This window comes from Neolamprologus brichardi, chromosome 15 (genome assembly GCF_056152115.1).
Source record: "Neolamprologus brichardi isolate AB-2024 chromosome 15, ASM5615211v1, whole genome shotgun sequence".
NCBI classification, from domain to species: Eukaryota; Metazoa; Chordata; class Actinopteri; order Cichliformes; family Cichlidae; genus Neolamprologus; species Neolamprologus brichardi.
Genome location: NC_142118.1, coordinates 28,086,719 through 28,113,863, shown reverse-complemented (window position 1 = coordinate 28,113,863; position 27,145 = coordinate 28,086,719). Strand labels below are relative to the sequence as shown.

General features: G+C 41.0%; 1 protein-coding gene across 4 annotated transcripts in view; it reads left to right on the top strand.

Moving 5' to 3' along the window:
* The window catches only part of enah (ENAH actin regulator), a 130,247-nt gene that overhangs the window by 84,744 nt on the left and 18,358 nt on the right, over positions 1–27,145 (top strand). For all 4 annotated transcript variants that reach the window (XM_035910101.2, XM_035910100.2, XM_035910099.2 and 1 more), the window contains 2 exons: positions 9,617–9,689; positions 25,201–25,541. In XM_035910101.2, the coding sequence (XP_035765994.2) occupies positions 9,617–9,689; positions 25,201–25,541 (414 nt within the window). The remainder of the gene's footprint in view (positions 1–9,616; positions 9,690–25,200; positions 25,542–27,145) is intronic.

Here is a 27,145-nt window from a genome sequence, read left to right as displayed (position 1 = left end):
GTCGCAGCAGATGGCTGCCCTTCCCTGAGCCTGGTTTTTTTTCCTGTTAAAACTGAGTTTTTCCTTCCCACTGTTGCTAGGTGCTTGCTCAAAGGGCGCTTTCTAATTGTTACACTTTTTTTCTGTGGCTAGTCCGTTTGAGAATTTCACAGAAGAATAACACAGTAAGTCTCAGGATAATAAAACCCACTCTGTCTGTAGGTCTAGACATTATATGGTGTTCTAACTTAGGTGAACTAAGCCTTTCTGTTTGATGCCATTTCTTGTCATCTGAATGAATAATTTAGGTATTCTACATTTATGTGAAACGACAAACCATGGAGTTTCAGTCCCTCTACCTCCCCATGCACATGCTGGTAATGATATTGAGAACGGCAGCATGTGTCCTTCTCTGTATCCAGTGCATAAATAATAGATTAGATCCAGGAAGTACAAACCGGTGGACCAACCCATCAGGTAGGGAATCCATCGTACCACATTACGTACACAACACCCGGTCTATTTCTTTTCCTTTGGCCTCTTTATCTTCCTTTTATGTCCCATCAGTTTCTTTCTACTCACTCTGAATCTCCAGCAGTTTTGCTCTCTCTCACTCCCTCTTATGCTCATCCCTCCCTCCTACTTTATATCCCTCCCTCCCCTCTTCCTTTTGTTTCCATCAATTCTAATCTGTTGGAGAACTGGCACAAAGAGAAACCACACCCAGCATTCCAGCATCATTTTTAAAGTTGCACCGTCCGGATATTGGGATATCAGGACATCAGACTACAGAGAATAAAGAACCTGTGCCACTGCTATTTTATTAAAAGGAGTCTTCTTTTGATGGAACTTTTGCTCGTAAGCATCAGTCTGCGTTAGAAACCTCCCGCACTGTGGGCACTGCATAGCTAAGGTACAAGGAATTGACAGAGGAAACTCTGGAGAGCCCGAGCTATGGTTTTATATGTGACGTCCCAGGACTGTACAAGAGGAGCTGGCAGCAGGGTGGTAGTGACTCTGAGGCCTGGCAACGGTTCAGACGGGGCCTCACACGGACTGTGGCGCTACGTTTGCTGCCAGAGGAGGCCCACACTGACGCTGCCCTCATGTAGGTATACAAAAGTGATGGCCGTCAGTGGCTACTGTACTTGTGTGTATCTGCAGGACATTTCAAGGTTGCTCAAGAAAAGTTATTTATCAGATTTGTGAGTGGATGGCAATTATAGATTTTCTGTTATCTCCTATAAACTATTATCTCCCTTGTACTCCTGCTGAGATGACACATTGCAAATACTCTCGTTTCCAAAAAAGTGTTTTAGACCTTGATGGTGATGGTGATCTGATGATATACTGCTTTTTTTTCTCTTTTCTTTTTTTTTGTTAAACCTCCTACTTGTCTTTGGCTTTACTCTTTGCTCTGCCTGTTTTCCCAACCTTTCCCAAGTGCTGTTGTCTGGGGTCATTGGATCACTTCAGCTCTCTGGAGACGATCCATTTGACAAGAAGGGAGGCTGGCTGTGTTTTGAGAAAGCATTCCGAGCACCGGCAGGTTTGGTGTTGTGATCCTTCCTTGTGCTAAATAGTTAAATACTAAGATACAGTAACAAAAAGCTTGGTCTAATGAGAAAACGAGGCCTAAATGAGCGTCTGACCCGGTGATTTGATTTAAAGTCATCCCTCTTGAGCAGCTTTCGGGGCTGTTGCCCTGCTAGGCTGCTGCCTGAGTCTTGTCATTAGCACATAAGCTCTATTAGAGCAGACAGTAACACAATTACACCCACAGGCAGTGGAAGATGGAGACAAGGGACCATGTCAGCAGTTGCAGTTGCTGATATAGACTGCCTTCATTTGATAATATTTCAAGACTGGACTAGAAGGAAATCATCATGGTAATAAGATGAGATGATTTGGATCACAGTAAATGGATAGCTACATGCAGAGGTGGTTACAAAAAAGTGCTCTGTATCAGTCTCTTTCAGATTTACTTTGTGCTGGGGATAATCAGTACACAATGTTGATGTTCAGGGATTAAAGTGTCTCTGAAGTGTTTTCTTTTTTCTTCTTCTTCTTTTTTTTAAGGCACTGTAGCTTTAAGAGCATTGTTTTTGTTATTTAAGTGCTAAGCTGCATCTATTTTCTGTGTTAGTTTTTGATATTCAGTTTTGGGATCCTGATGGTAACACACACAAACCATGTTAGCTTGTGCTAATCCTTTCCCCCCTCTGTGATATTTATCAACAATCTAAGGACGCTCTCTGCTTTGTGCTTTTTACATAAATCAGAATCTGAAGTCACACCTTAGCCACTCTTTCTAACTCCTGTAGTTATTTTCTCAATTATAAAATCAGGTGTCTTCTAGTTTTAGAATCAACATTAGGTATCATGCCAGGTATCATGCCAGTTTTCAGCTGAGCCTATCCAGGCATGTTACCTCTGAACAAATGACTTCCTGTAGTAGCCTCTTTCATTCAGTACATGGCTGCCAGCTCTCAGACTATTGCATTTATTACACAAATAAACAGGAGGAAAAGTCAAAATTGCCTGCTTTGTTTTCCAACTGAGGCGCTCAAGTTCCCACAGTAGCCCCGATGTATCTTGTTACCTGGAGAGGGGCATATTCTTGCTTCTTTTTTCTCTTTCTTCTTTTTACTGCAGCAGCCACCATCAAAGAATGGATTACAGTTTTTAGCTAGTTTTATGGTAAATGGATGTATAAAGCTTGGTTAAAAAGTCCTTGTGTTTGCAGGTTTGCTAGCAGTCCTTCAGCTGTCTCTCTCTACTCTGCATCTGTAAGGTTCCTGTATTTCTGTGTGTTTAGTCTTGTAATGGCGATTCTAAGTAATCCTCACAGCAACCTGCTCTCTAAAAACTAAGCACATGTTTTCGTCTTCATGTGTGACTTCAACAAATAAATATTTAGGAGGTGATCTGCATTTCCTGCTCAGGACTAGCAAACTCACATCTCTCATAAATACAGTGGTCCCTCTCTTTGATGCGGTTCACCTTTCGCGGCCTTGCTGTTTTGTGGATATTCTTTTGTGCAATTTTCCATGGTTTGTTTTTGTTTGTTTGTTTGTTTTTTACAGCACATTGTGTTCTGTGTCCTGATTGGCTGTAGGCCATTGTCAATCAATCTCGAGCTGTGTCTCCTGTATGTACAGATTGCGTTCAGCTTTACACAAATTTACATAAATCTTCCATCGCTAGTAGTGTGACTCTGAAGTGCTGTACTGTATGTTTGTAAGTTTTCTCCCCAACAAACACAACAATGTCGACGAAACATTTTGCACCGTCAAAGTCACCTCTGGGTGCCTTTGGTTTCATTCTATAATACTGGACTACGAAGGTTTGAACTTTGAGAGTGTTTAAACAAGAGAGAAAAGTGTGAAAATGTTCATGGATGTCTGAGAAAAGTGTATAAAGTGTGTAGTGAGGGGTTTTACAGCCTTAAAACGTCTATAATAATTGTAAAAAAATAAAGTTGGCTACTTTGTGGATTTCACCTATCGCAGGTTATTATTGGAACGTAAACGAGGGACCACTGTATACACTAGGATCCGATGCATTTACAGTGACGTTGCATGCACTTACAGAATAAAAGCACGAAGTTGTACTGTAGTTTCATACAAAATCACAAAAAAACCCCATGAAGCCATTCTTGTGAGGCATTAGAAAAGATAAAGATGTTTAAGGACTGCATCCATATCTAGGGATTATTTTTACGTTTACAGGTATGCATTTAGCTGTTTAAAAGGGTTTTTTTTATTGTTAATAATTGTATTTATTTTTGGGTGCTCTGTTAATGTCCCTGGAAAATATAAATATTTGATAAAGAGTGTATTTTGTAGACCTGATATGTGCTGTCAGTGAGTAATTCCCTCATCTGTGGTTTACAGTCAGCACACATCACAGAGGGACCACACCTTTTTTTTTCTTTTTTTTTTAAACAGTCCGCTGATTCACAGCTTCCCTCTGAGGGTTTTTGCTACACCAGGGTTTCAAAAAAGTAGCTTATATAAATATTGAAACCACGTCTACACATCTAGTTCACCAAAAACACCGACAGACATGCTCTGTTCAGCTGCAAAACTAAGATGATGTTCAGAGAACTTGAAATTTTAAAGCCAAAACCTTTGTCACTTTGAATTCTGCATTTAAACGTTATTCCTCAAAGACTTGATTCTTGTTTTTGGTGCAAGACGTGATTCTTCTTTTTCTTCTCTTTTCTTCTTCTCCCTATAAAAATATGCAGGAACTCGCATCCGTATAACTTCATTTTATTTCTGTAACTTATTAAACATTTACTGAGTTGCAAGTTGCTAACATTGTAAACAGCTTCAAATTTGGAATGAGCAAACTTGAAATAAATAATTAAATTGATATAGATTATAGATGTTGTGGTCCAAGTCACGGGCAGCGTAGTTGCCTGGACTTTCCTCTCCCCAGCCTCTATCTCATGCTCCTTTTGGGGGGGGGGGTGCACTAAAGCGTTCCTGGGCCAGCTGAGACACAAACTCCCTAGTGTGTCCTGGATTGTGGGTTTTATTTGTGTGTGTGTGTGTGTGTGTGTGTGTGTGTGTGTGTGTGTTTGTTTGAATTCACTTATTTATTTGGCAATAATCTGTGAGATCAGCCTTAGGGATAAGTCAGCTATGCCCCACTTCCACTGGATATCCTCAAAGTATTCCTTCTGTTACCTGAATCAAATCAACATCAGTAGCACTTCATATCGACTGTATATGTTTGGGAAAGAAACCTGCTTCCTCCTCCTGAGATGAGCACATTGCCATGTCGTCTTCAGGGCCAGCTGTAGCCCTTTGGACAAGGTACTGTAGCCCCAGTGCATCCATCTGGGTCTGCAGATCCATTTACCAGGGACTAAACTAGCAAAACATATCTGACTGATAAACTTGATACTGAAGTTACTAATATAACTTCAGTTAGCCAATATAACAAATGGCTGCTGTTGTGATGGTGAATGGTCACTCTGTGTTAGCCTGTTTTAAATTCATGAATAAAAATAAGAGGTTCAAAAATTGGGGTGGCAGGGCGGTTAGCACTGTTGCCTCACAGCAGGAAAGTCCTGAGTTCAATTCCATCATCGGGCCAGGGCCTTTCTGTGTGGAGTTCGCATGTTCTCTCTGTGTTGGCGTGAATTCTCTCCAGGTACTCCGGCTTCCTCCCACAGTCCAAAGACATGCAGTTAGTGGGGTTAGGTTATTGGTAACTCTAAATTCCCCATAAGTGTAAATATGAGAGCGTATGATTGTCTGTGTCTGTGTGTAGATGACAGGGTGTGGTAGCATTAGCTAGCTGAGCCAAGGTTTCTTCTTTTTCTTTGGTAATAAACTGGCACCAGATGAATGCTAAAAAGTTTTCTTTCAAACAAATAATTTTTAAATTGGAATCTACATATCTCATTTCTAAGTCCGTAAATAAAGACTCAACTCTCTATAATTTATCCAGCTATTGAAATCCTGTAGTAAAACCAGCGTTTCCTCACAAATATGAAAGCTAAATTGGAAGATTTAGAAATTTAAAAAATTCAAATGCCTAATGGAATTTAATTAAAAATAAAACTTTCTTTGCTTTATATAATCAACTTACAAAAAGGTAACAAAAACAGTGTCGTAAATATCAGATAACTTGGATGTAGGTGAATATATCAGTGTTACGTGTTGTGACAGTGCAGAATTAAAACGAATAACTGAGTACATTTGTACTTCCATAGAAAAGGGGTTCCCTGAAGGCAGCAGTTTTCCCCAGATAGACGCGGCTCTCCATCACAACACACAAACTGCACAGGAGCATCTCATGATAATTTGAACCAAAGCCCAAGGCACTGGCACATTCTGCACATTTCCCAGATCCCATCCAGTTGAGCACCCCAAAGGATTTTGTCCATGCCCACAGTCTTCCACTTGGGTGTTTGTGGCAATCCAAGCTTCTACTGTAACACCCTGAGTTGTCTTTGGGAGAACACTCACATAAAATTATGTGAATGATCTGAACTGCGTTCTGGGCCATCTCTTGCGGACAGCTTTTTTTCTTTTCTTTTTTTTTGCCTCCATTGTGTTTTTTGCTTTCTGGAAAATGGAAAAAATGAATCAAGCTGAAGGGTCACAGTTTTGATTTAACGTCTTAAAATGGAAGTGTTTAGTAGATTACCTTGAAGGGGAGATCAGTCATATTTTAATCAAGTAGGTTTTTTGTTTTCTATGTTATGGACCTGTCCTCAAAACTCACAGCTAGTATTTACGACTGATAAATGAAGGCCTTAATGGCACCACGCTGACTCATACCTCCCCTTTTAACTCGATAATCTGTATTCCAAATATTTGGCTATTTCTGCTTGGATACTCTTTTGTCAAGTGGCCTTTTATGGTGATAGAAAATCCTTCACCATTTCTTGCAGATGACCTAAAAGTCTGAAATTGAACAAAAAAGCTGAGATAAGGTCAGTGGAAGAAAAGGAAGTAACATAAAGAGAGCTGTTGTTCCTGTGCTCTGATTGCTTTGACACAGACGTGGCAAACCTCGTATTCTCCCCTTGTGGGAAAAGTAGCTGCTGTCAATACCAATGGTAGTGTTAAGTAGAGGCAATGTGTGTGAGCACGTTGGTATTCAGATGCAGTCATGAGCCTGGTTGCAGCCCAGATTCAGCCCCTTTTATCTTTCTGTCTTGGTCTGTTGATACGGTCAGGACTTGGCTGAATACTAATTACGCTCAAATCTGCTCCCTGCTCGGCTCCTTGCAGATCCAGAAGCTTCTCATTGCTCTGTGTGTGTTTTATGTACACAGTACCACTTTGGTCCTTCTGACTAATGCTCATCTTTAGGTAAAAGTTAGCTCATTAGTGAGTGTAAAGTACACAGAGCTGTCAGTGTTTCACTCATGCAGGATTTGTTTTACTTTTTTTTTTAACAACAATTAAAAAATGTTCTATTTTTCACTCTCAGATCTGTATGAAGTCACAGAGAGGCCATCATTTGGCCATTTCAGGCACACAGCTATGGCTCTGGGCACAGAAGACCCACCTACTTCCCATTTATAAGGGGCAGCCAATCAGACAAAACCTGCTTGCAATTGCAGATGCTGCATACTGTGTTCACAGCTCCCTGCCTGTGGGGGATGCTGTTCATTTTCTTCTGCATTTTATTAATATTGAAGTTTTCGGTGGCCGACGGCCATTGGTGTTAGACTGGAGATGGGATCTAACAAGACCGACTTGCTTATTCCAATCAGACCTTGTTCTGTGTTGTTGTTGTGTGAACAGATGTTTACTGTCTAGAAGAGCTAGATTACTCATTTTGTACAAGTCATAAATATCTTCTTTAAAAAAGCAGTCCTCATAGTTATAAAGATTTAGCCTTTTTGGTTAGGTGCTGATGTTACCCCTCAAAAGATCAATAATAATCCAACTGATCCTTCCTTGCAGGAATCACATTTGTGATGCTCCACGTTTCCCCCCAGCCGCGTCGTAATACAGTTGACCCATGGTGCTGCACTGATATTGAGTCGTTTTAAAATTACCGCAGATCATTTCAAACTGTATTTGTAATGTAACACTACTTCCAAGAATAAAAGCACAATAGGTCACTAGGGATGGGTATCGTTTAGGTTTTATCCGATACCGGTGCCAAACCGGTGCTTAAAGAATGGAGAACACAAAATTGGTCCAAAAACCTCTCATGTTCAGCTGTTTGTTTTTTTTTTGTAAAAAGATAACAATGTTAGCCTTTTCTGCAGCTATGGGGCATATATGGTATCACTCTTGGCTGGAAGCAGTGCTTAAACAATGGAAAAAACCCAAACTTTGTCCAAAAACCTGTCATGTTTAACTGTTTTCCACTTTTTCTTTGGTCATTTTAGCCTTTTTGGCCAGGGTGAAGGGAGCATCTGCCATCAAACAAGAAGACAGCCGCATGTAGCTATGGTGATGTTTGCTAGTTCACCTTACATGCATTAATGTAATAACATGGTTAGCCTACTCAAAGTAAATTACACACAAACAACATTAAGCTACTCACGCAGAGAAGAACGGCTGCTGTTGTCATCATCATCCGTCATCATTTCTGCTACACTGGCAGGGCTAGGGGCCAGGACTCTACTCTTCGGGTTTTTGGGAGATGTTACAAACTCCGGGTCGATAATAGGCACCACGCCGCAGTAGATGTGCACGGTGTGAGGTCTCGCAGCAAGCTATCAAATACGGCCCATTTCTCGGCTTTTAAAAAAACGCCAGGTGTTTCATCGGATTTGAGGTGTTACCTTCTTTGACAGTATCACAGTATCAGCCAAAAGCACTTGTTGCAGGCTGCTGAGTTTGCATATTTTGCTGTGAAGTACAGCCAGACTTTTGACCGCTTCGCCTTGGGCATTTTTAATCTGTAGCTCTGCTCTAAAAGAACTTACATACCTGGACCCGCCTACTATCCTCGGAAAAGTAAAACGATTGCCTAGAATCTAAAGTGTATCACAGCTCAGGAAACAAAAAAGCACCGAAATAAAGCACCGAAATAAAGCACCGAAATGTGCGCTGCTTTTCGGTCTGGTTACTACCGTTTATGTCAGAACCGGTGCCATCATGGCACCGGATACCGGTACCCATCCCTATAGGTCACTGTCAGACAGACTTGGCAGATTCTTAGAAAACTGTGTTTGTCTTCAGTTCGGCCCGCATGATTCTGACTAGTTCCTATTGCTTTGTCTGTATACAAAACACACAAACACACACTCTCACACACACCTGCTGTACCTGCTTGGTTACAAAAATGGCTGGTTTCTGTTCAGAAGGTTTTGAGCTTTTATAAAAATGACTGGATGTTCTAAATTCAGCGTTTCAAATGAAACAGGGCTAATTCTGTGATTTCCACCATCTACACTTTGAATTTACTTCATTCCAGAGACTCACATCATTGTTTATTACTTGTATTTTAAGCTTAAAGTACCTGTTATTTTTCACACTGCTCTTTATTGTGATGATGTTTCCTTTGGGAAAAAAAAATCTAACTGGACACACTGAAAGCTCAAAGCCCCCCTGGGAGTCTGAGATGCATCTCAGTTAACAAGAGAAGAAAGGGAGAACTGCTCTGCATCCAAATGTTCCTACAGGAAGAGGGTGGGGTGGTGGAATGACTTGAACCTGGAGTGGAAGCACTGAGTGTTTGCGTGTTTGGATCGAATATGAAACGTGAGCGTGTTAAAGATTCCACAAATCCTTTTGGTGCTAGTTTTGTTTTTTCTTCCTGGTGCTGCTTTTTCTCTTTCTTCTCTCAGACCTGGCGCTTCAGTCCAGCTCCGAGTATTTACCTCCCTTTCTTAGCAAATAACAAGTGTCTGCCAGAAATGGCTTTACAGGACATGAAGCCACCAGAGAGCTACAGAAGCCAGATAAACTGCAGATATTTTGCCAGATAATTTGGTTACTATGGCAACCAGGAGAATCTCCCTGTTTTCACTAGGAACTGCTCTTAGCAGCTCTTTGCACAGGTTACCTTAAAAACCTTGTATTTTGATAGGTCAGAGACTTTTACTGGAACAATGATCATGTGAGCTGAATGTCTAACAGTTGCCGTGTGTGTGTGTGTGTGTGTGTGTGTGTGTGTGCGTGTGTGTGTGTGTTGCCCTCTACAGGCCCTACGTTGCCCAGACAGGGCCCCCAGGTTCAGAATGGTCCCACACCAGAGGAGATGGACCTGCAGAGGAGGTAAGGACTACTTTTCATGCTTAAAGTCTGTCATAATGCAGGGTCCAACACTAAGTAATGCATTACATATCATGTATTAAAATAAGTAATACATGATATTAATCGCTACCTGGCAAGTACTTCTTCACACTACTTGTTACATTTGGCGCTGTAGCTCAGGAGGTAGAGCAGGTCATCTACTGATCGGAAGGTTGGTGGTTCGATTCCTGGCTTCCCCTAGTCTGCATGCCAAATATCCTTGGGCAAGATACTAACCCCAAATTGCTCTCCGATGCATCCATCGGAGTATGAATGTGTGTGAATGTTATCTAGAAAGCACTTAGAGAGATGTGCTTGTGCGAATGGGTGTGAATGGGTGAATGCACAAGTTGTGTAAAGCGCTTTGAGTGCTCAGAAGAGTAGAAAAGCGCTATATAAGAACCAGTCCATTTACCATTTACCATTTACATTTGTGTTACACTGTACCATGGCATGGAATATAATGGCACATAATTACCAGTAATGATATAAACCAGCGGTCCCCAACCCCGGACCGTGAGTTGTTTGGTACCAGGCCACGAGAGGTTCACCCAAGCCTCAACTTGGGTGTGAAATTTATGGTTTTTAGGGTTTTTATCATGATTTTTTTTTTAATTAACTCCATTAACTCCCTTTTCCTGGGTCTTTTCCCTTGTGTTATGAGTAAATCTTTTTTGTTTTTTTTTGGTACTGGTACTGATTTTATTTTGTTGTATTTATCCGTGACACCTCAAGCCCAGTTTGTGAACATATTGCCTGACATAAACCGGTACGTGGCGCAAAAAAGGTCGGGGACTGCTGATATAAACCTAAAGCTTATATTCCCACATGCTGACACAAGCCCCTGATCTAATGAGGATGCACACATGATCTTTGTCAACAAAGTTGTAAACCAGGTCCTATTCCTGCTGTAGGAACAGGAGAGGTAGAAATGGATGTCTTCCTGTTTTCCTCCTGATTGGCAGCTCCTCCTACGCCATCCTTTTGCCTATATTATCCAGACTCCCTCCTCCTGCACATGTCCAAACTATCTCACCTAGCCTCTCTAACAGTAGCTCCAAGTTTCTGAACCCGATCTGTCCCTCTGACATGCTCATTGTGTCCATCTTGTTCACACTCAGTGAAAATCCTAACATTTACACTTTGCCACTTTTAGTTTTCCTTCTTTCTCTTTGGTGAGGTCTCACTACCATCTGTCACAGATCACCTCTGACACCAATGTCCACTCTGCCTGCACTCTCTTCTTCTCCTCATACTGATCAAGCCGTTATGTCGTTACTTTGTTACAGAAGTTATTGAATAATCTGTATGATTGATATTGAAGGACATACCATGCATTTTTCTGCACACAGTGGTGATTATTTCGTAAGTTAAGTTTGTAAGGCCCCGGTTAATGCCTAGAACAATGATGAAGCAAGGTGGGAATTAGAACAGACCTTCTTGTGATTGAGTCACTTCTGTTTGAGCGTGCAATGTGATGGCAAATCAAGAAAATAAAATAAGATTATTCATCAGTGGGTGAGGTCCATATTTTAGATACAGTCTGTGGGAACAGTTTAAAGCCATGGGCCAAATTTAAGTATAAACAAATGGTAAAATAGTAGCTATGCTCAGAGATTGGGCTGTATTATTGTTTTAAAATGAGTAATGGCAGAGAATAACAAACAATTGTCATCTTTATGTGCTTAGTGACACCAGCAAAGCTCAGCTGTAACATAAGGCCTCTGAATGCTGTGGATATACAGTCTTATGCGCGCATACACTCAAACAAAACCTTGTTTTTCTTCTCCATACAAGGCCACTTGTTCTTGAGGTAATATAGAAACCATGGAACAGCTACACACACAGTTACATGGATACACACAGGGCTGCATTAATGGAGCACAGCTGTTGGCTAAGGTTCAGAACCTGTTCAGCGCTCTCACAGGCAGAGCAATTCTTGATACGCCTTGGCTGTCTTAATAGTTTTGTCTTAATGCACCACATGAGTCAACTAACAACACCTTATTACAACAACGTGGAGTTAACAATGAAGTGAGAAATAAATAGGGGCATCAAAGTGAAATGTGTAACACTTGAAACATGATCAATCCAGGTGTTCAAGCACATTGCAAATGTGATGATTCTCCAAATAACCAAACTCCAATCCTGCTGAACACGTCATTATTTTAAAGTATTGTGTACTGTGAGACAGGGAAGGCATTGAGTAAATGTGGGTTTTGGCTGAACTGGGGTTTTTGTTTTCGGGTTTTGTTTTTGTTTGTTTGTTTGTTTTGGGGGGGGGATTTCGTAATTTGATTAGAACTGTGTTGCATTTGTGCTTCTGACATAGACTACTTAGACTGTTTACATGCACCTTTTTAACCGGCTGCCACAGCAAGTCCAGTAATGCTTAAGACAGATTTTTCCAACATACTGCAAAATCATCTTTGCATTCCTGCAAAATTCAAAGGACACTTAGACTTGCAGACACATGCAAAATGCAATAATCTATATGGTGTTTTTGACATGGCCACCCACCAAACTTTTTCCCATAGTGGAAGGAAGCATATTAGATAATTTTTTTTAACTGGTTATATTAGCTGTGGTTCCATTTACTTGTTTTAGTTTATCTCATTATTAGAAATAAATGGAAAAGTGCAGTGATTTCTGTAAAAGTGGGCCTCAGTACTTCTAATTGTGTTGGAGGGGAACTTGAATCTGGCAGCTGGCGTCCCCTCCATTTCTTCTTGCTTTTTTCCCCACTTCCCTATTGCTTTTTCTCTTTTACCGTTTTGTCTCTGCCTGCTGTCATCGATCTCTTCCTTCTTACCTTACCTTCCCTGCTCTTGTTCCCAGTTCCAGTCACGTTCCACACTTAGCAGCAGATGACAGACAGGCAGCAAGTGAAGACATGACGGAGGTCATCTTATGATACAGAGGCTACTGTCAAGCCCGTGGAAGAGTGTGCAAAGGATGTGTGGATCAAAGAGAACATAGGTTGAGAAAAGTGAGGGGGTCGGTGACGGGAGAAGAGGCGATGTGAGGAGAGTAGTGTAAAAATTAAATGCACATTAGTACTAACCTTTCTGCTTTATTAAAAGAAACAAACTCACTGCAAGCTTTGGACTCTTGGGTTTACAAATATTACTTTTTGAACAACAGATGGCTCTTACATCCCCTCATTACACCACTGTCTGTGATCCAGCTGGTTTTGTTGACTGTTTATTGGAACATCTGTGAAACAGTCATCATGGGATTTTAATTTGTAGGATCAGTTTGTAGTGTTTGCTGATCTGACCAAACTGTCCAACACATGAATTCAGTCTTGGCTCTGTGTACCTCCACTGTACATCCTGCCTACTTCAGCTAATCACTCAAAAGGTTTGTGGTTTTCATCTGACTGTAGACACACCTGTAGTTAATCCATGGCAATCTAAAAGCCATTTTTGAGACTTTTAATTCTAAATTTTCTAAACTTCAGCAGGTAGCTTGTGTTGCTGTGGGATCAACTATGGCTCATATTCATAGCAAAGGCTTTACATCAGGAAGACTGATGTGGTTTCAGACAGTATTTTAGCAATGCTAGAGAGCTAAGGCCATCTAAAATTAGGTAAAGTTAAGGACGTGTGCTGTCATGGTGGTGTAGTGGTTGGCACTGTCACCTGACATTAATGCCAGAGGATGTTTGACTGATAAACTGTAGTTATCAAGTTGCAGCACACTGATGACTCTTGCAGCACTTGCGACCACTAGGGCTGCCACAAACGACTATTTTGATAGTCGACTAGTCACAAATTATTTTTGCGATTAGTCAACTAATCAGATCATGCATCCATTGGACGTAAAACGTACAGCTTATTGCATCAGCGTGCGTCTGCGCTTATATAACTATCATTAGCCTACAGCTTGAAGTGTTTAAGGTATGTGCTAAAAACTAAAAATAAAGACAAGATGATAGTTTATTAAACTTTTAATGAATTTTGCAGATTGTCTCAGTGGAGTTTAATAAACTCAGCTGTCTGCTCCTTGCTATCTAAAATATAACAGGACACTGGAGTAAATTCTCTACCATCTCACACTTCTGTTTAATCAGTTTTCTGTTTGATGTTTATTCAGCTGTGTGAAAACTGTAACTTTAATCTCAGCCAAACAAATTTACTCAGGAACAAATAAAACACTGAAAAAAGCCAAACAACAACAGTTTTAAGTTATCGAAGTTATCTCGCAGGCTCTAGTGAGCCTTGAACCCTGTCTAGATGTCTCCGAAAACATAGGGGCACTTTTACAAATATGTGATGTCTTGATAAACTGGGCAGATATTTAAAGTTTACACACCTACATTCTCCCCTGAAAATATGTTAAGTTTATTTTGTGACCCAGAAAGAATAATAAGATTAAAATTAAAACTAAGTAGCTGCCACTATTGTTGGAAACTGGAATTGGCTGAGCCGTGCTATGAATTCTGGGATAGGTTGGGCCACAAAGGATATGCCCGACCCATCCTTTTTAAATCTGGGGATTGCAGAAGTCTTCGAATTTGGAAAGCCTTCGTTGCGTCGCTGTAACGTAATCGGCCCTCAAATCCGGCCTCCAAAGGATGCAGCCCCTGAATTTGGACACAGCTATGATACCGGAGTTGCTTCTTCTTCTTCAGGGTTTAACAGCAGCTGGCATCCTTGTACATGGAGTGCTGCCATCTTCTGTTTCAATCCGTTATTACACTCTTAAATCCTACTACTTATTCCTGCGTCTTTCAGGATCTTACAAGGCTTTAAACGATGCGTCGAATATTAAACTTGTCATTGACGTAATCGTGACTAGTCGACTAATCGTGGCAGACCTAGCGACCAGGCTCTAACTTTATAACTTTGATCTGTGGTCAGGAGTTGCTGTGTTTCATAAACTTTTCCACTTTGTAATAAAACCACTTGATTGCAGAAGGGAGGGATTTTTGAGGGAACAAATTTCACAAACAGCCTTGTTGCCTCAGTGGTGTCCTATTTCAACAACAGGCTCAAACTCATTGAGCTCTATACTGTGCATTTGGAAAGTATTCACAACTTTTCACTTCTTCCACGTTAGGAAACCGCCTCTGCTGCTTCCCTTGACTACTGGCTGTAACCTTGATAAGGTGGCCAAGTTCACATCTCAAACACTGCTCAACATTTGTAATCCTAGCAGGAAGTTTACTGACATTTTGATGTAGATTAATCACAGAGGTTCTGTCTCTTATTCTACTGGTAGACTAACTTGATAGGCCAGCATCTTACAGCATTATTAAGGAAACTCTTCTGGGTCTAGTTCGGGGTCAGGTTATGACAAAGAAGAGCTAGCATAGCATCAGACTATGGCTAAAGTAGCTGAAGAGAGAGCTAGAGTGTTTCACCACCTTCAATCTTTTATCTTTCACTCCCTGTTTGTAATTTATCTTATTTTTAATCTTTATTGGGAAGCACTTAAACAAAAAAGAAATGAATCCACTCAAAAGTTTCACTGACGTTTATTTTATGTTGTCTTATAAGTTGTCTTTGACACCTTTGTCTCATCCAGCCTGTTTCATGTCTGTTATGAATAATTGCACTATCACTATCATCAAAGGAGCTAATATTTAATTTCAGTTTGCTCTCTGCTGTTCATCAGGAATCATTCAGCCTTGTGCTGTGTGAATGATAGAGATTGGGAGTGAATAAAGAAATTGAGAGTGTGGATATACTGAGATTGTCTTTCCCCCTCTCCAAATTCCTCTATGCCTCGTTTTGAGATCCACCTTGTTCCTCAGTTAACCACATGTTCATTCAGACTCATTCCACACTCATCAGTGTGGCTTTGTCTTGCTCACTTGTGGGTCTCTGCTCTGTGTGAGAAGCAAACACTGAGATCCTTCTACTGTGGAAAGGCCAGAATATCCAAACATCTCTGTGATGGGATTTTCCACTGAGTCACATGATAGGAGGGGAAAATGATGCACGTTTGTTGTTGTCTCCCCCCCCCCCCCTTAGTATTCCTCCTTTTCATGAATACATAGATGAATGAAAGCAAGCAGACAATGCCACTTCAGGAGTGAGTGATTTGTTGCATGTATTCATTCTGCAGCTAAGGGAAAAAGTGAAGCTGAACCACCTGTTCAGAAATGCAGGGTACTACCCTCAGATTAAAAAGACACGAGCTGGAAATAATAGGCTGTGTTATAAATAGCCGTGTGCTGTGTGGGAGCGAGCGAGTGTGTTGGGGGAGAGAGCGAAAGAGGAAATGTGTTGCATCGCCTTGAATGAAAGCGAGGATGGAGGTATGGGAGAGGATAAAGATGCATGTGTGTTTCTGCTCGGGTTCTGTTAGCTGTTGGCGAAGGAGCTCGAAGGTAAGAGCACAGCAGCTGCTGGTGGAAACGAGCGCTCTCACAAACTAGTGCTGATATCCATAGATATTCTCAAATGACAGTGCTGGATATTAATCCACACTCTTTGCATGCAAGTACACACTCAAAACTCTAAGACCGATTGCTTTGATAGCAGGGTTGGGCTCTTTTGCCAGTGGGTCACATGACACATGGAGTGTGTGTATGTGTATATTGCACATTTGGACTAGATTCTTCATAGAGTAGGTCCATATGGTCCATCTGGGCTCCTGTCCATTCAGACAACACTTCCTTGTCCTGTGAGCCAATCAAGCAAGCCGCTGACTCCAGCTGGCCAGCAGATTTTGCCAGACTTGAGTGTCCCAGGAGTTTCAGTGCAGTTGTCACTTGTGGCAAAATGGCAAAGGCAGATTGTGACATCATTTTCAGCTCGATGTTTAAACACCCGAATGTCTTAAAGCCACAGATTGAAATATTCATACAATATTTCAGTATGAAGGACTGTACAGATAAATATTTCCAGGGTCAGTGAGTGCTACAGCCAGTGAATAAAATCACTCGTCATTCAGGATGAAGTAAAACAAAAATAAATCGGCTGAAACGGCCGGTGTTCTTCTGCTCGGACGGATTGTGCTGACGTTACACAGAGGTTAAGGTTAAGGTTCTCTTTACAGATAACTGTGTTATACATAATACATATAATACAGTGTTAAATGAACACTGACATTTTTCTGTTAATTCGCTCACAGTTTAGCTTTATTTAGTTATTCTGTATCTGATTAAAGCTGACAGAATGTGAGCTTCTTTGTTTTCCAGTATTCTGGGACATAATGAAACGTCTCCCTCTCTGGATAACCACTATAGTCAATAATAAAAACATGACATGGTTTAACAAGAATATAGAAGTGGCAGGAGAAGCCCTCATTCTGTTGGCTTCTTCTCCTCACATTGTTAAAGTGGACCTATTATGCTGTAAAAATGGGAGCTTGTGACGGCCCTAAATGCTGCTTCAGAAAGTGTCGCTCTCAGCGAGCTTTTGTCATGCTGTGTCGCAGACTGCTGTCATTAATTACTAAGGTATTTGGTTAATAGTCACTCAGTTACTGTCCGTTAGAGCTTGCTGGAAATACAGAAACGGTGTGTAATGATTGTGTGATGGGTTGGTGTGGAAGAGCCTCCACGCTGCGACTGCTATAGGGACTCCTGTCCAAAACTGATGGAGCTGAACATGATGGTGACTCAAACTTTTTCTTTCACTTTAGACTGATTTGTTTTTGACCTATACTATTTTTCCACCATATACACTTCTATTTTTATTTAGTTTTAGTTCATTAGGAGTAGTCTTTATAATTTTTTTTTAATACTTCTTGCCTAACTAAAAATATTAACTCCTATTGAGAACATTTGCAGTTCTTTGATCCTTACAGCCTGACTGCAGATCCTGTTCTATAGCTGTTTGCATTGTGCTTGTGCAGCTCTCTCCCTCTGTTTCGTGCCTCTCAGTTTTGACTGTAAGCCTTTTGATGTTTTCAATATCATCCCAAATCCTTCCCGACTTCCTGAGTATCTCAAAGTTTTTGCAAAGACGAAAGGAACGTGTGTGTATATGCATATACGTGCATGCCGAGATTCAGGCCGCGCCACTGCCCACACTTGCATAGCGACGGTTTCCCAGCAACGCTTGTCACGAGGCGAGTGAGACGCCAGTTAAACGGTACACGAGGCTTTTCACAGCTTTGAATCCTGTGACGTTTCCCTGCGAGGCATAGAGGGATGCGGAGGGAAGGGGAGCTCGTTTTTTGATTCACCCACTGGAGACAGGAAATAAGACAGGACTGTATACAAAGGGGAATTTAATGTGGTAGTTGTTACATCAGTTTCCTGGAAGTGACGACATACTCTGCTTTATTAAACGCTGTCAGTTCCAGAATGGAATTCCATAAAAGATTTCTGGAAAAGAGAAAAGATACTGAACTCTGCCTCCTAGACAGAAAACTGTAAAAACTTTGGAAAGATTTTTTTGAACCACACAAAGTATGCAAACTGCTATTCCCCAACGGTCACTTGAAGCTTGCTCCAAAATCACATCAGTCCTAATAGACTCCATGTTTAAAAATGCCCGATTTCAGTCATGACCATAACTTGTTTAGTCTGGTAAATAAAAGAGTTAAAGTTATTTGGGGTGTAAATCACCCATTTAAATTTCATTGAAACTGTGTGTGACTGTTTTGACTGGCAGGTAATGCCTGTTATCCACAGCCAATCAGAGGCACTGAACTGAACCTGTCACTGTGTTTGTGCTGTTTGGATGGTTTTAATGGAATTCCATCCATCTATCTATTCGCTTCTGCTTATGAGGAAATTTTACACATTAGAATATGAGCTGAATGGATAGATGTGCTTTTTGATACATTTTGTGAAACTATTTATTTGAATATAGTTGAGTGGAGCAATTAAAGATTTTATGGAATGACAACTAAACCGGAAACAGAAGTTATTAGTTTCTAAAGTAAAATTTTACATTTGCAAATGTTAATTGAAAACTGACCCAGATTCACAGGCTGCTTTATATTATGGATTAACACACACTGACTGTGTATCAACATTAAAAGGAATTTCACTAGCCTCATTTCTCCGTCCATAAAAGCGTTTGTGACAAAGCTATTTCCTCATCTGTTGTTATTAATGAAAGAGTGAGTGTGCTTGAAGTTCCGGCTGTGGGAGAAGCTGCTCTCACTGAACAGGAATGTGCTTATTATTATCACATGACATCAGCTGAAAGGCTACACTGTGTCATAACCTCAAAGGTGTCCCCCTGACAGACTACAGGCGCTCTGCTCCCTCCCGTACAGATACAAGAGAACACACATTTAACCACATTCACACTCTTCACGACCACGTCTCTCCAGATGGGATATTTTAAGTTGGTGTGCTCACTGTGTAGGAATGTCATGATCTCCCTCTTAGAAGAATGCTGTGTGCGTGTGTTACGTTCATAAATTTTAGCATTTGTGTATACGTTTGTCCAGCTGCTGGCACACTGCTACTTATCGCACTTAGACAAAAGGATGGCCCTGCACTGAAACCTGTATGTTCAGGCTGGAAACCTGAAACGTCAAAGTCATGATTCCCATGTCCTTTTCTGGGCAAAAAGTTGCACCAGTCAAGAGCGTGAATATCCTCTGAGCCTAAAGACATTCATCAACACCAGCAGAGGCATTTAACTACAACAAAACAAACTCCAACCCTGACAGCAGAGCTGAGATTGCCTCTTTGCTCTAATTAGAACTGATTCAGCAAGTACACCTCCGTCACCAGAGGGAGAGCACACAAGACAAATTACACTATCTCTAGGAGTTCATGTTTCTTTGTCAGAATGTACCCCTACAACAAAAGTCCCTGTGGGAACACATTTCTGTAGCATAGATGCTACTAGTCTGCTTTTATTTTCTGTCATATATGAATTTGGAACTTGTCACTTGATGAAGATAACCTTTATTATGCTGCACATTGTCCCGACAGTTGGCGTACTCTCCAGTGAATCACCTAGTCTCTTTAGCTTACAGTCTTGGGAGAGGCTAGCAGTGTGGAAACCTGCTGCACTGGATCACCTCCAGTATTGGGAAAAGTTCAAGACATGTTTTTTGTTTTTTTTTTTGTTTTTTTAACCACTGTGCTTGGATTCAGTGATTGGTTGGTGTAAATGTTTTAACACTCCATTTGCTGTAACTTAACTAATATCTAATATAAAACATGTAGAACAATGATGTAATTTACAATTTTAGATGTAATTCTGACAGAAATGGAGTGATAAATACACAAAACAATCTTAAATAACTTGTGGTTGTTAGTAATAACACGTGATGTGAGCAGTGTTTTTGGGAGAACCATTGTAAATCTAATTCTTAGCAGTTGAACACAGTAGTTACCAGTGGATAAGGGCTCCAAGGACCCACTACAGAAGGTCTTTGAACTGTTATAATCTGTCCTGCTAGTGGGACATGCTGTTCATGTTCTGACCATCAGGCAGTGTTTTGGTTTAATCTCTAGGACCAGATGGAATTAAATCTTGCAAACTATTAAATTATCATGAAGCTTTAGGAGTGACCCGTAGGTGTTTTCATGTGTACCCAGGGTCTGCCACAAACATCTCAACAGCAGCTGATTGGAGCAGTCATCCTTTTCACAGAGGATTATTTCTGCACTTTCCCTGTCTGAGTAATAAAGCACATATGGATTTAGAACAGAGAAAGGCTTTAGGATAACTTCCAACATTGCTGGTTGACAAATTGCACCAGGTGCCTACTTCCCTGCTAACATTTTGCTGCCAGCACTATGACCATCATCACACAGAAAATTGCAAAATAAATGAAAAACGTGGACCTCTTCCTGATGAAACTTCTTTTACTGCCGTCAACCATGACATCATGAGTTATTTTTAATCCCGAAGATATTCTGATGCTGTTGCAGCGCTGAGGATCCCACAGGGACTAATTTTTCATCAGAGTGTAGATTATTGTAGATCTGGAAAGCCTCCAGAGAAGATTGTGAAATCCTCAGAGACATGGCTGCGCTGCACTTTCATTGGCCATGAATCCAGGTTTGCTCTGTTTTTCTGTAATTACATCAATGCACAACTGAGACACCGTGAGAACTGGGACGGTTTAAGTGTGTGAGTGACAGGCAGACAAGGGAGTTAAGGAGGGAGCAACCTTCTATGGGCTCGCTTTCTTCCACCTTTTCCTTCTATCATTCTTTTCTCTCCATCTTTCCATCCTTTGGTGTTTTATGTCTCTCTGCTAGTGGAAAATGGGAGAAACCCATGTTTCATTCATACCACTGATGAAGGAAGAGATTTTACTTTGATCTTTTCACCTCTTTGCTCTTTTACTGGTCAGGCTAATCCCAGTAAGCTGCTGAAGAGCTCTGCAGGCACATCACAGCCAAACTGAGACTGAGTACTACTTGAGGTCTGAATCAGTCATAATGAAGCCAAACACTGAAATCATTCACCTGTTAACTCTTCTCTGTATCATAGATCACAGCTGTCTGGATCAAGCTTCTAAATTACCAGCAATAAAACTGAGCGTGCAGCGTTAGTTCATGCAGGCTGCAAAGTTGAGCTCAGTTGACTTTGCAGCTAGTAATGCAGTCAGTTGCCTCATATAGGTTGGTGGTGGTTCGGGATGTAGAGCAGGTTATGTAAGGGTCGAGTCCTTAAGTTTGCATGTCTGTGTTACCAGGAAATATACTAATTGTTCCCAATGCATCTGGGTGTGTGTGGGCATGCCTGTGAGTACATAAGATGTGATGAAAGTACATAACATAAAGCTCTGCATCACCATATTTGGGAGAATGTAACTTCTACTTTAAAAGCGATTTAACATCTGCAAGCTGCTTTGCAACCCACCTTCACCCCCAGCGCCTGACTTCATTCATTGCTGACATACATATCTGTTGTCATTGACTGCTGCTCTCTGGATCTTATGCTTTCCACATATACTCATTGTCCGCTTGTGTAAGTATCTCTTGCTGGTACTGGGATGGAAGCCCTTGTGACTTCAAAACTGATTCAGTATTTGATGCCATAGATTCAACAAGGCGATGGGACCAGGGTTCTTGGTCCACACTGACGTTATGGCATCACACAATTGCTGCTAATTTGTCAGCTGCACATCAGTGAATATTGAGTGTGAGACATGCTTCTACATACCTTTGATTGGGAAAAAAAAGTGGTTATTTCAGTTACTGTTGCTATCTTATTAGCTCAGAGTACTCTGGCTTTTCTCCTCTGACATCAACTAGGCGTTTTTACCCACAGAACCCTTAAATCACAGTTCTGCCACATTCAGATGCTCACGTTGAACTTCAGATGGTTGTCTTAACCATCTCAGCATGCCTAAATGAGTTGCTGCCAGTTGATTGGCTAATTTGATATTTGCATTAATGAACAGTTGAACAGATATATTTAACAAAGTGATGAGTGAGTGTGTAAGCACAAAAGAGTGGGTAAGTCCCAGAAGAGAGCTGTGCTGTCACATTTAAATTACTTTCAGTTGTCTTTTGACTGTAGTGATCCCAGGTAAGCTTCCACTGTGAACAGTTGTTAATTCTGTCTATCATATTATGTAGAAGGTGAATCTGGTCTCATTTTATACCTTACCTGGGAAGCTGTGCAGAATTCAAAATCTGAAGTTTAAAAATAAAAGGGTAAATATAGGATTTGAAACAGGTGTTAGGTCTGTCACCCTTTTCTTGTATAGTAACTGAAGTCACCTGCTTGCCTTGGCTTAGAAGTGAACAATCAAAATATATGCTACTGTGTGAGAACACAAATCCAAACCTTCCTCCCTGTGCGTGTGTGTGTGTGTGTTAGTGCATTAGGCCGAGTGCAGTTTGTGTGTATCCCTCCGGCAGATGGAAGCAAAGGGAGTTTGCATTAAGCAGCATTTGTGCTGATGATTGACTTTTAACTATGAGTCAGCTTTCAGAAGAACAGGATGAGTGAGGGCAAGCGACGTGACAGCATTTCATTTGGTGTGTGTGTGTGTGTGTGTGTGTGTGTGTGTGTGTGTGTGTGTGTGTGAGAAAGGGAGAGGGGAGTGCCTTTTGGCATTTAACTTAATTTCCCACCATCTCTCTTCTTGGTTGTGTAATTTATGAATGTAACGCTCACTTATTTGCAACAAGTATAATTTATGACCCCGTAAATCAGGCTATGACAACACAGTCGAGGCTTTCCAATGAAATTTAAGATTTCTGTGTGTGTGTGTACCTGACAGATTACACCTTCCCGCTGTTTGCACCTGCTCTCTGCCTCGCATTTTATCTCTTGTACTTTCCCCCAGTTCACACCCTACACAGACACACTTTATTTATTTGTACCCAAAAGTCTATCAGAGTGCTGCATGGCTCTGGTAGATAATTTCATATACATTCAATGGAGCAGGGATCTGTCCTATGAAGGTAGTTCAACATGGCCATTATCTGGCTTCACTCATCCTAAGAAAAACTATAATCTAAAAAAGCCAAGCACATGATACAGACTAAACGTGTGCGTGGTGTGAGTGTGTGTGTGTTGGTAAAAGCACACTATAGAGTGTAAAAACTGCTGTATGATTGTTTGGTCAGTAGACTGGAAAAGCACTGTATAGCTTGCAGAATTGTATTTATTTAAAATTCAAGTCTATTTAAAGGGAGAAAAGCATGCCGTGTATGGTTGCAGAATTCTCCACGCTCTTATTTGTCAGTAATTACAATGAAATTAGATGTCAAGGGGCTCCTCCTTTTAGCGTGTAGTTGTATTCTTTCAGCTGAAGTCTCATTGGTGTGAAGTGGTGTTGAGACAGTCTCTTTTTACTTGCTGAGCTCCACAGGCTTTTCCTGGAGTGGACATTATGTTTCAGAGAAGTGCGCTGGGGGGTGGGGCTGTGTGTTGATCTCTTATCTTGAGTATAACCTGCTCTAGAGAAGAGCAAGTCTTCAAATACGCAATCCATATGGCTTAATGGTGACCGCGAGGCAGTCCACTAACACCTGTAGTATCGGCCCAAAAAGGGAATTATAAAAAAAAATATGTAGCACCACAGAGCGCTGAGGGGCAGACCGTTTTTGTAGACCAAACTGGTCTACAAATATGGGCTTTTTCCATAGGGTTCTGGATACTGGAGGCCATAAGCTCCCCTCCATTTAACAGTTTGGTGTTCGTCTTTTTGTTGTCACTTTTCTAACCTGTAACTATTGTACTTTTTAAAACCTTCTAATGCAATATCAGCTTACTCCCCCAGTAAGCTCTGCTACACAGCATACTGAGTCTGTGCTTACATCCTAATGGAGTCATTGCTACAATCTGCATAGTAGCCCAGGGCACAAAGTAGAAAATCTGATGGTTGAAATCAGAGAAAAGGTCTCAAAATGTCTTCTTTTTCTTATCAGTTCACTGTATTTTTGTTTTTTTGTTTAATTATAGTGCACCATTTAAATATTGTTTGGTCTTACCTTCTAGTTAAGGTTCTAAAAAGGTGTTAAAGTATTAGTTTTTATTTTTCAAACTAGGTCATGATAGTTTTTCCTATTGTGTTCTTTTTTTATATTCTTGTAAACTGAACGGTTTACCTGCAGCAATCTTTGCACAGAATCTCAGCTATAGCAAATTAAAAATGGCCTCCTTTACATTGCACTTGATTTCATTTCCACATGCAGGCACACAGAAGTGCTCACACTGGCGCACATGGCTTAAACGGTTCATTTCTTGTTTCCCTGTTCTTCTGCTGCTGCCTTCTGCTGACACCTAGTGGCTAAACATGAGTCTGCAACCACTGTCTGTGCTGAACAGAGTATTAAGGTCACATTTTAAGATTTTAGGTGAGGGAAAAAAGCCACAGTGAGAGTTTTGATATTTCTGTCTCTGACAGGCACACCTGGCTCTGTGCAGCAGGCTTTCACATCAGGCAGTCAGTGTGTGTGTGTGTGTGTGTGTGTGTGTGTGTGTGTGTGTGTGTGTGTGTGTGTGTGTGTGTGTGTGTGTTTTTAATGCGCACAGATTTTAACGAAGTTGGGTGAAGTTGCGAAGTTGGCTGAACAGCATGGTTATTGCACCGAGGAAAATTTGTTATCATATGACATGACCCATTCTGTAAATATACTTACATATCTATATTATTGCTAATATATATTGTAATATATCTATATCATGGCTAAAGCACTTCTGGATGGATGCAAACTGCATTTCGTTGCCCTGTACCTGTGACATGTGCAATGACAATAAAGTTGAATTCTATTCTATTCTATTCTATTCTGTTCTACTCTATTCTACATGTGTTATGTAATGATGTGAGTAATTGCCCGCTGATCACCATGGTCAATATGTGCATCAAACTCATTCATAGCATTTTATCCTGTTTTTTTTTTTTTTGTTTGTTTGTTTTTTAACCCATCTCCACAGCTAACTGTTCATTGTTAAAAAAAAACAACAAAAAAAAAACAGCACACATTATTTGATTGTAGACTCAAAGAGGCTCAAATAAAAAAAATTATTTATTTTTTTTTATTTGGAGAAATTTGACCAAGACAACAGAAGCGATTGAAAGATGATGCAATTTAAAAAAAAAAAAAAAAAAAGAAAATCATTTTCCTGCATCTCTTTTGCTCCTCCAGGCAGCTTCAGGAGGCACAGAAGGAGATGGAGAGGGAGCGCCAGGAGCGAGAACGTCAGGAGAGAGAGCGTCAGGAGCGTGAGCGCCAAGAGAGGGAGCGCCTGGAGCGAGAGATGCTGGAGCGTCAGGAGCGCGAACGTCAGGAACGGGAGCATCAGGAGAAGGAGGCGCAGGCAGAGAAAGAGCGACTTGAGTGGGAGCGCCAGGAGCAGCAGGAGCGTGCCGAGCGTGAACTGATGGAGAGAGAGAAGGTGGAGAGAGAGCGGCTGGAGAAGGAGCAGCAGGAGCAGTTGGATAGAGAGCAGCAGGACTGGGAGAGAGGGAGACGCATCTCCAACGCTGGTGAGTAATCCACTTTGTGTTTTCTGCTGCTGCGCACACTTGTTTCATTTTACTAATTTTACTACTACAATATTACTAATGTGACTGTTTTCTGTCCAAGGAGCAGTTTGTCTCAGGCTCACAGTAAATATAGACAAGCGTTATCTTTCAGTTATCTCTCCAAAGTACATTTTAAAATGGTCATTTTTGTTATTTGAACATTTAGTGAAGTTTTTGTGTCAGTTTCATACAGTGTCATTATTGTGTTAATATTTAACAGTTTATTTATACGTGTGGTGGTTTTCAGTTGGTATAAAACAAAATTCCCTAAAAATGGTACATGATCTGAATGATGATGTGATATTTAGACTTGTTATACTTTAACCACAGTGCATATTTTTGTTTTTTGTTTTTTTTGTTGTTGTTTTTTTTTTGGGGGGGGGGGGGGGGGGTGTTTTTGTTTTTTGTCTTTTTATCCATCCATCCCAATTTGAAAAAACTCAGTTTTCCAGCAGCAAGCAGTGCCTGCTTTTGCATTGCACTGTGGGTGAATCAAGTCCATTAGCAGTGCACTCAAATATCCAGGAGTTAATCCCTTTTAACTCCTTTTCCTCCATTTAAGAGAGTCTCCTTCTGATTGGCTGCAGCTTGCAAACAAAATTTGAGCCAGTTGGGAGGGGCCTCTGTGCTCACAGGAAGCATTGTGTGTTTGAGATGACCATGTTGGGATGCCTACTTGCATTGATGTCATAAAGCATCAAGGCTAGAAACATCAGTCTGAAGCCTGAGCACTTGGCTCACAAGGAATTTGCACACATATGCTGACCTCATTACTGGACCCTTTTGCTATGTTTAATATGAACATCCACTTCTGGAACAGTACACATATGACTGAAAGTAAGGAAAAGCAGAATTGGTCCATTTCTCGGAAGTAGTAGTTGATAATTTTCCAGCTCCGAATGTTCCAAAACAGGTTACTAGATGCAGTACTTGAAATACAGGAAATGTATTGAAGAATGAAGAGAAGCGTTCTGTTTTAACATTTTCATCTAGTCTCATTGGTGCTGAGTTACAGTAATCTCATCTGCCAGGCGCCGGGAACAGATTGCTGAGGCATCGGGGAGACAGAGTCCATCCACATGAATGCAACAGTTAGCGTGTTATGTTAGAAAGTGTGCTGCCAGCTCATACACAAATTAAAATTCTACAGTTTATAAACTGTGAGACTTATCTTCATCAGCGAAGCAGGAAAATAATTTTGAACAAACACATCACCTCAGTCAAGCTCACTCACTCAAATGAGTGCAAATATTTGCCGTCAAGTGTAATTACTGCTTAAATTGAGCAGCAGGGTAGAGGTGTAGGTAGACGCCACCCTAGTGTTGTATGCGTTCTAAACTGGAGCTGCTTGGTTGTTAGATAAGAATGAAATTTCCTATAATCCAACTCTGGGTCAGTGGGGAAGGCTGTGTTGGATGGCATGCTTCAGTGCCACGCTTGGCCAATTACCATATGCATGCATAAGCACACACACAGAGGCAGGCAGAGTTCAGTGGCCTGACTCAGAGCCTAAAAATACATCATCATGTAGAATGCTGGTGAAACCCTCCTGGGGTTGGATGTTT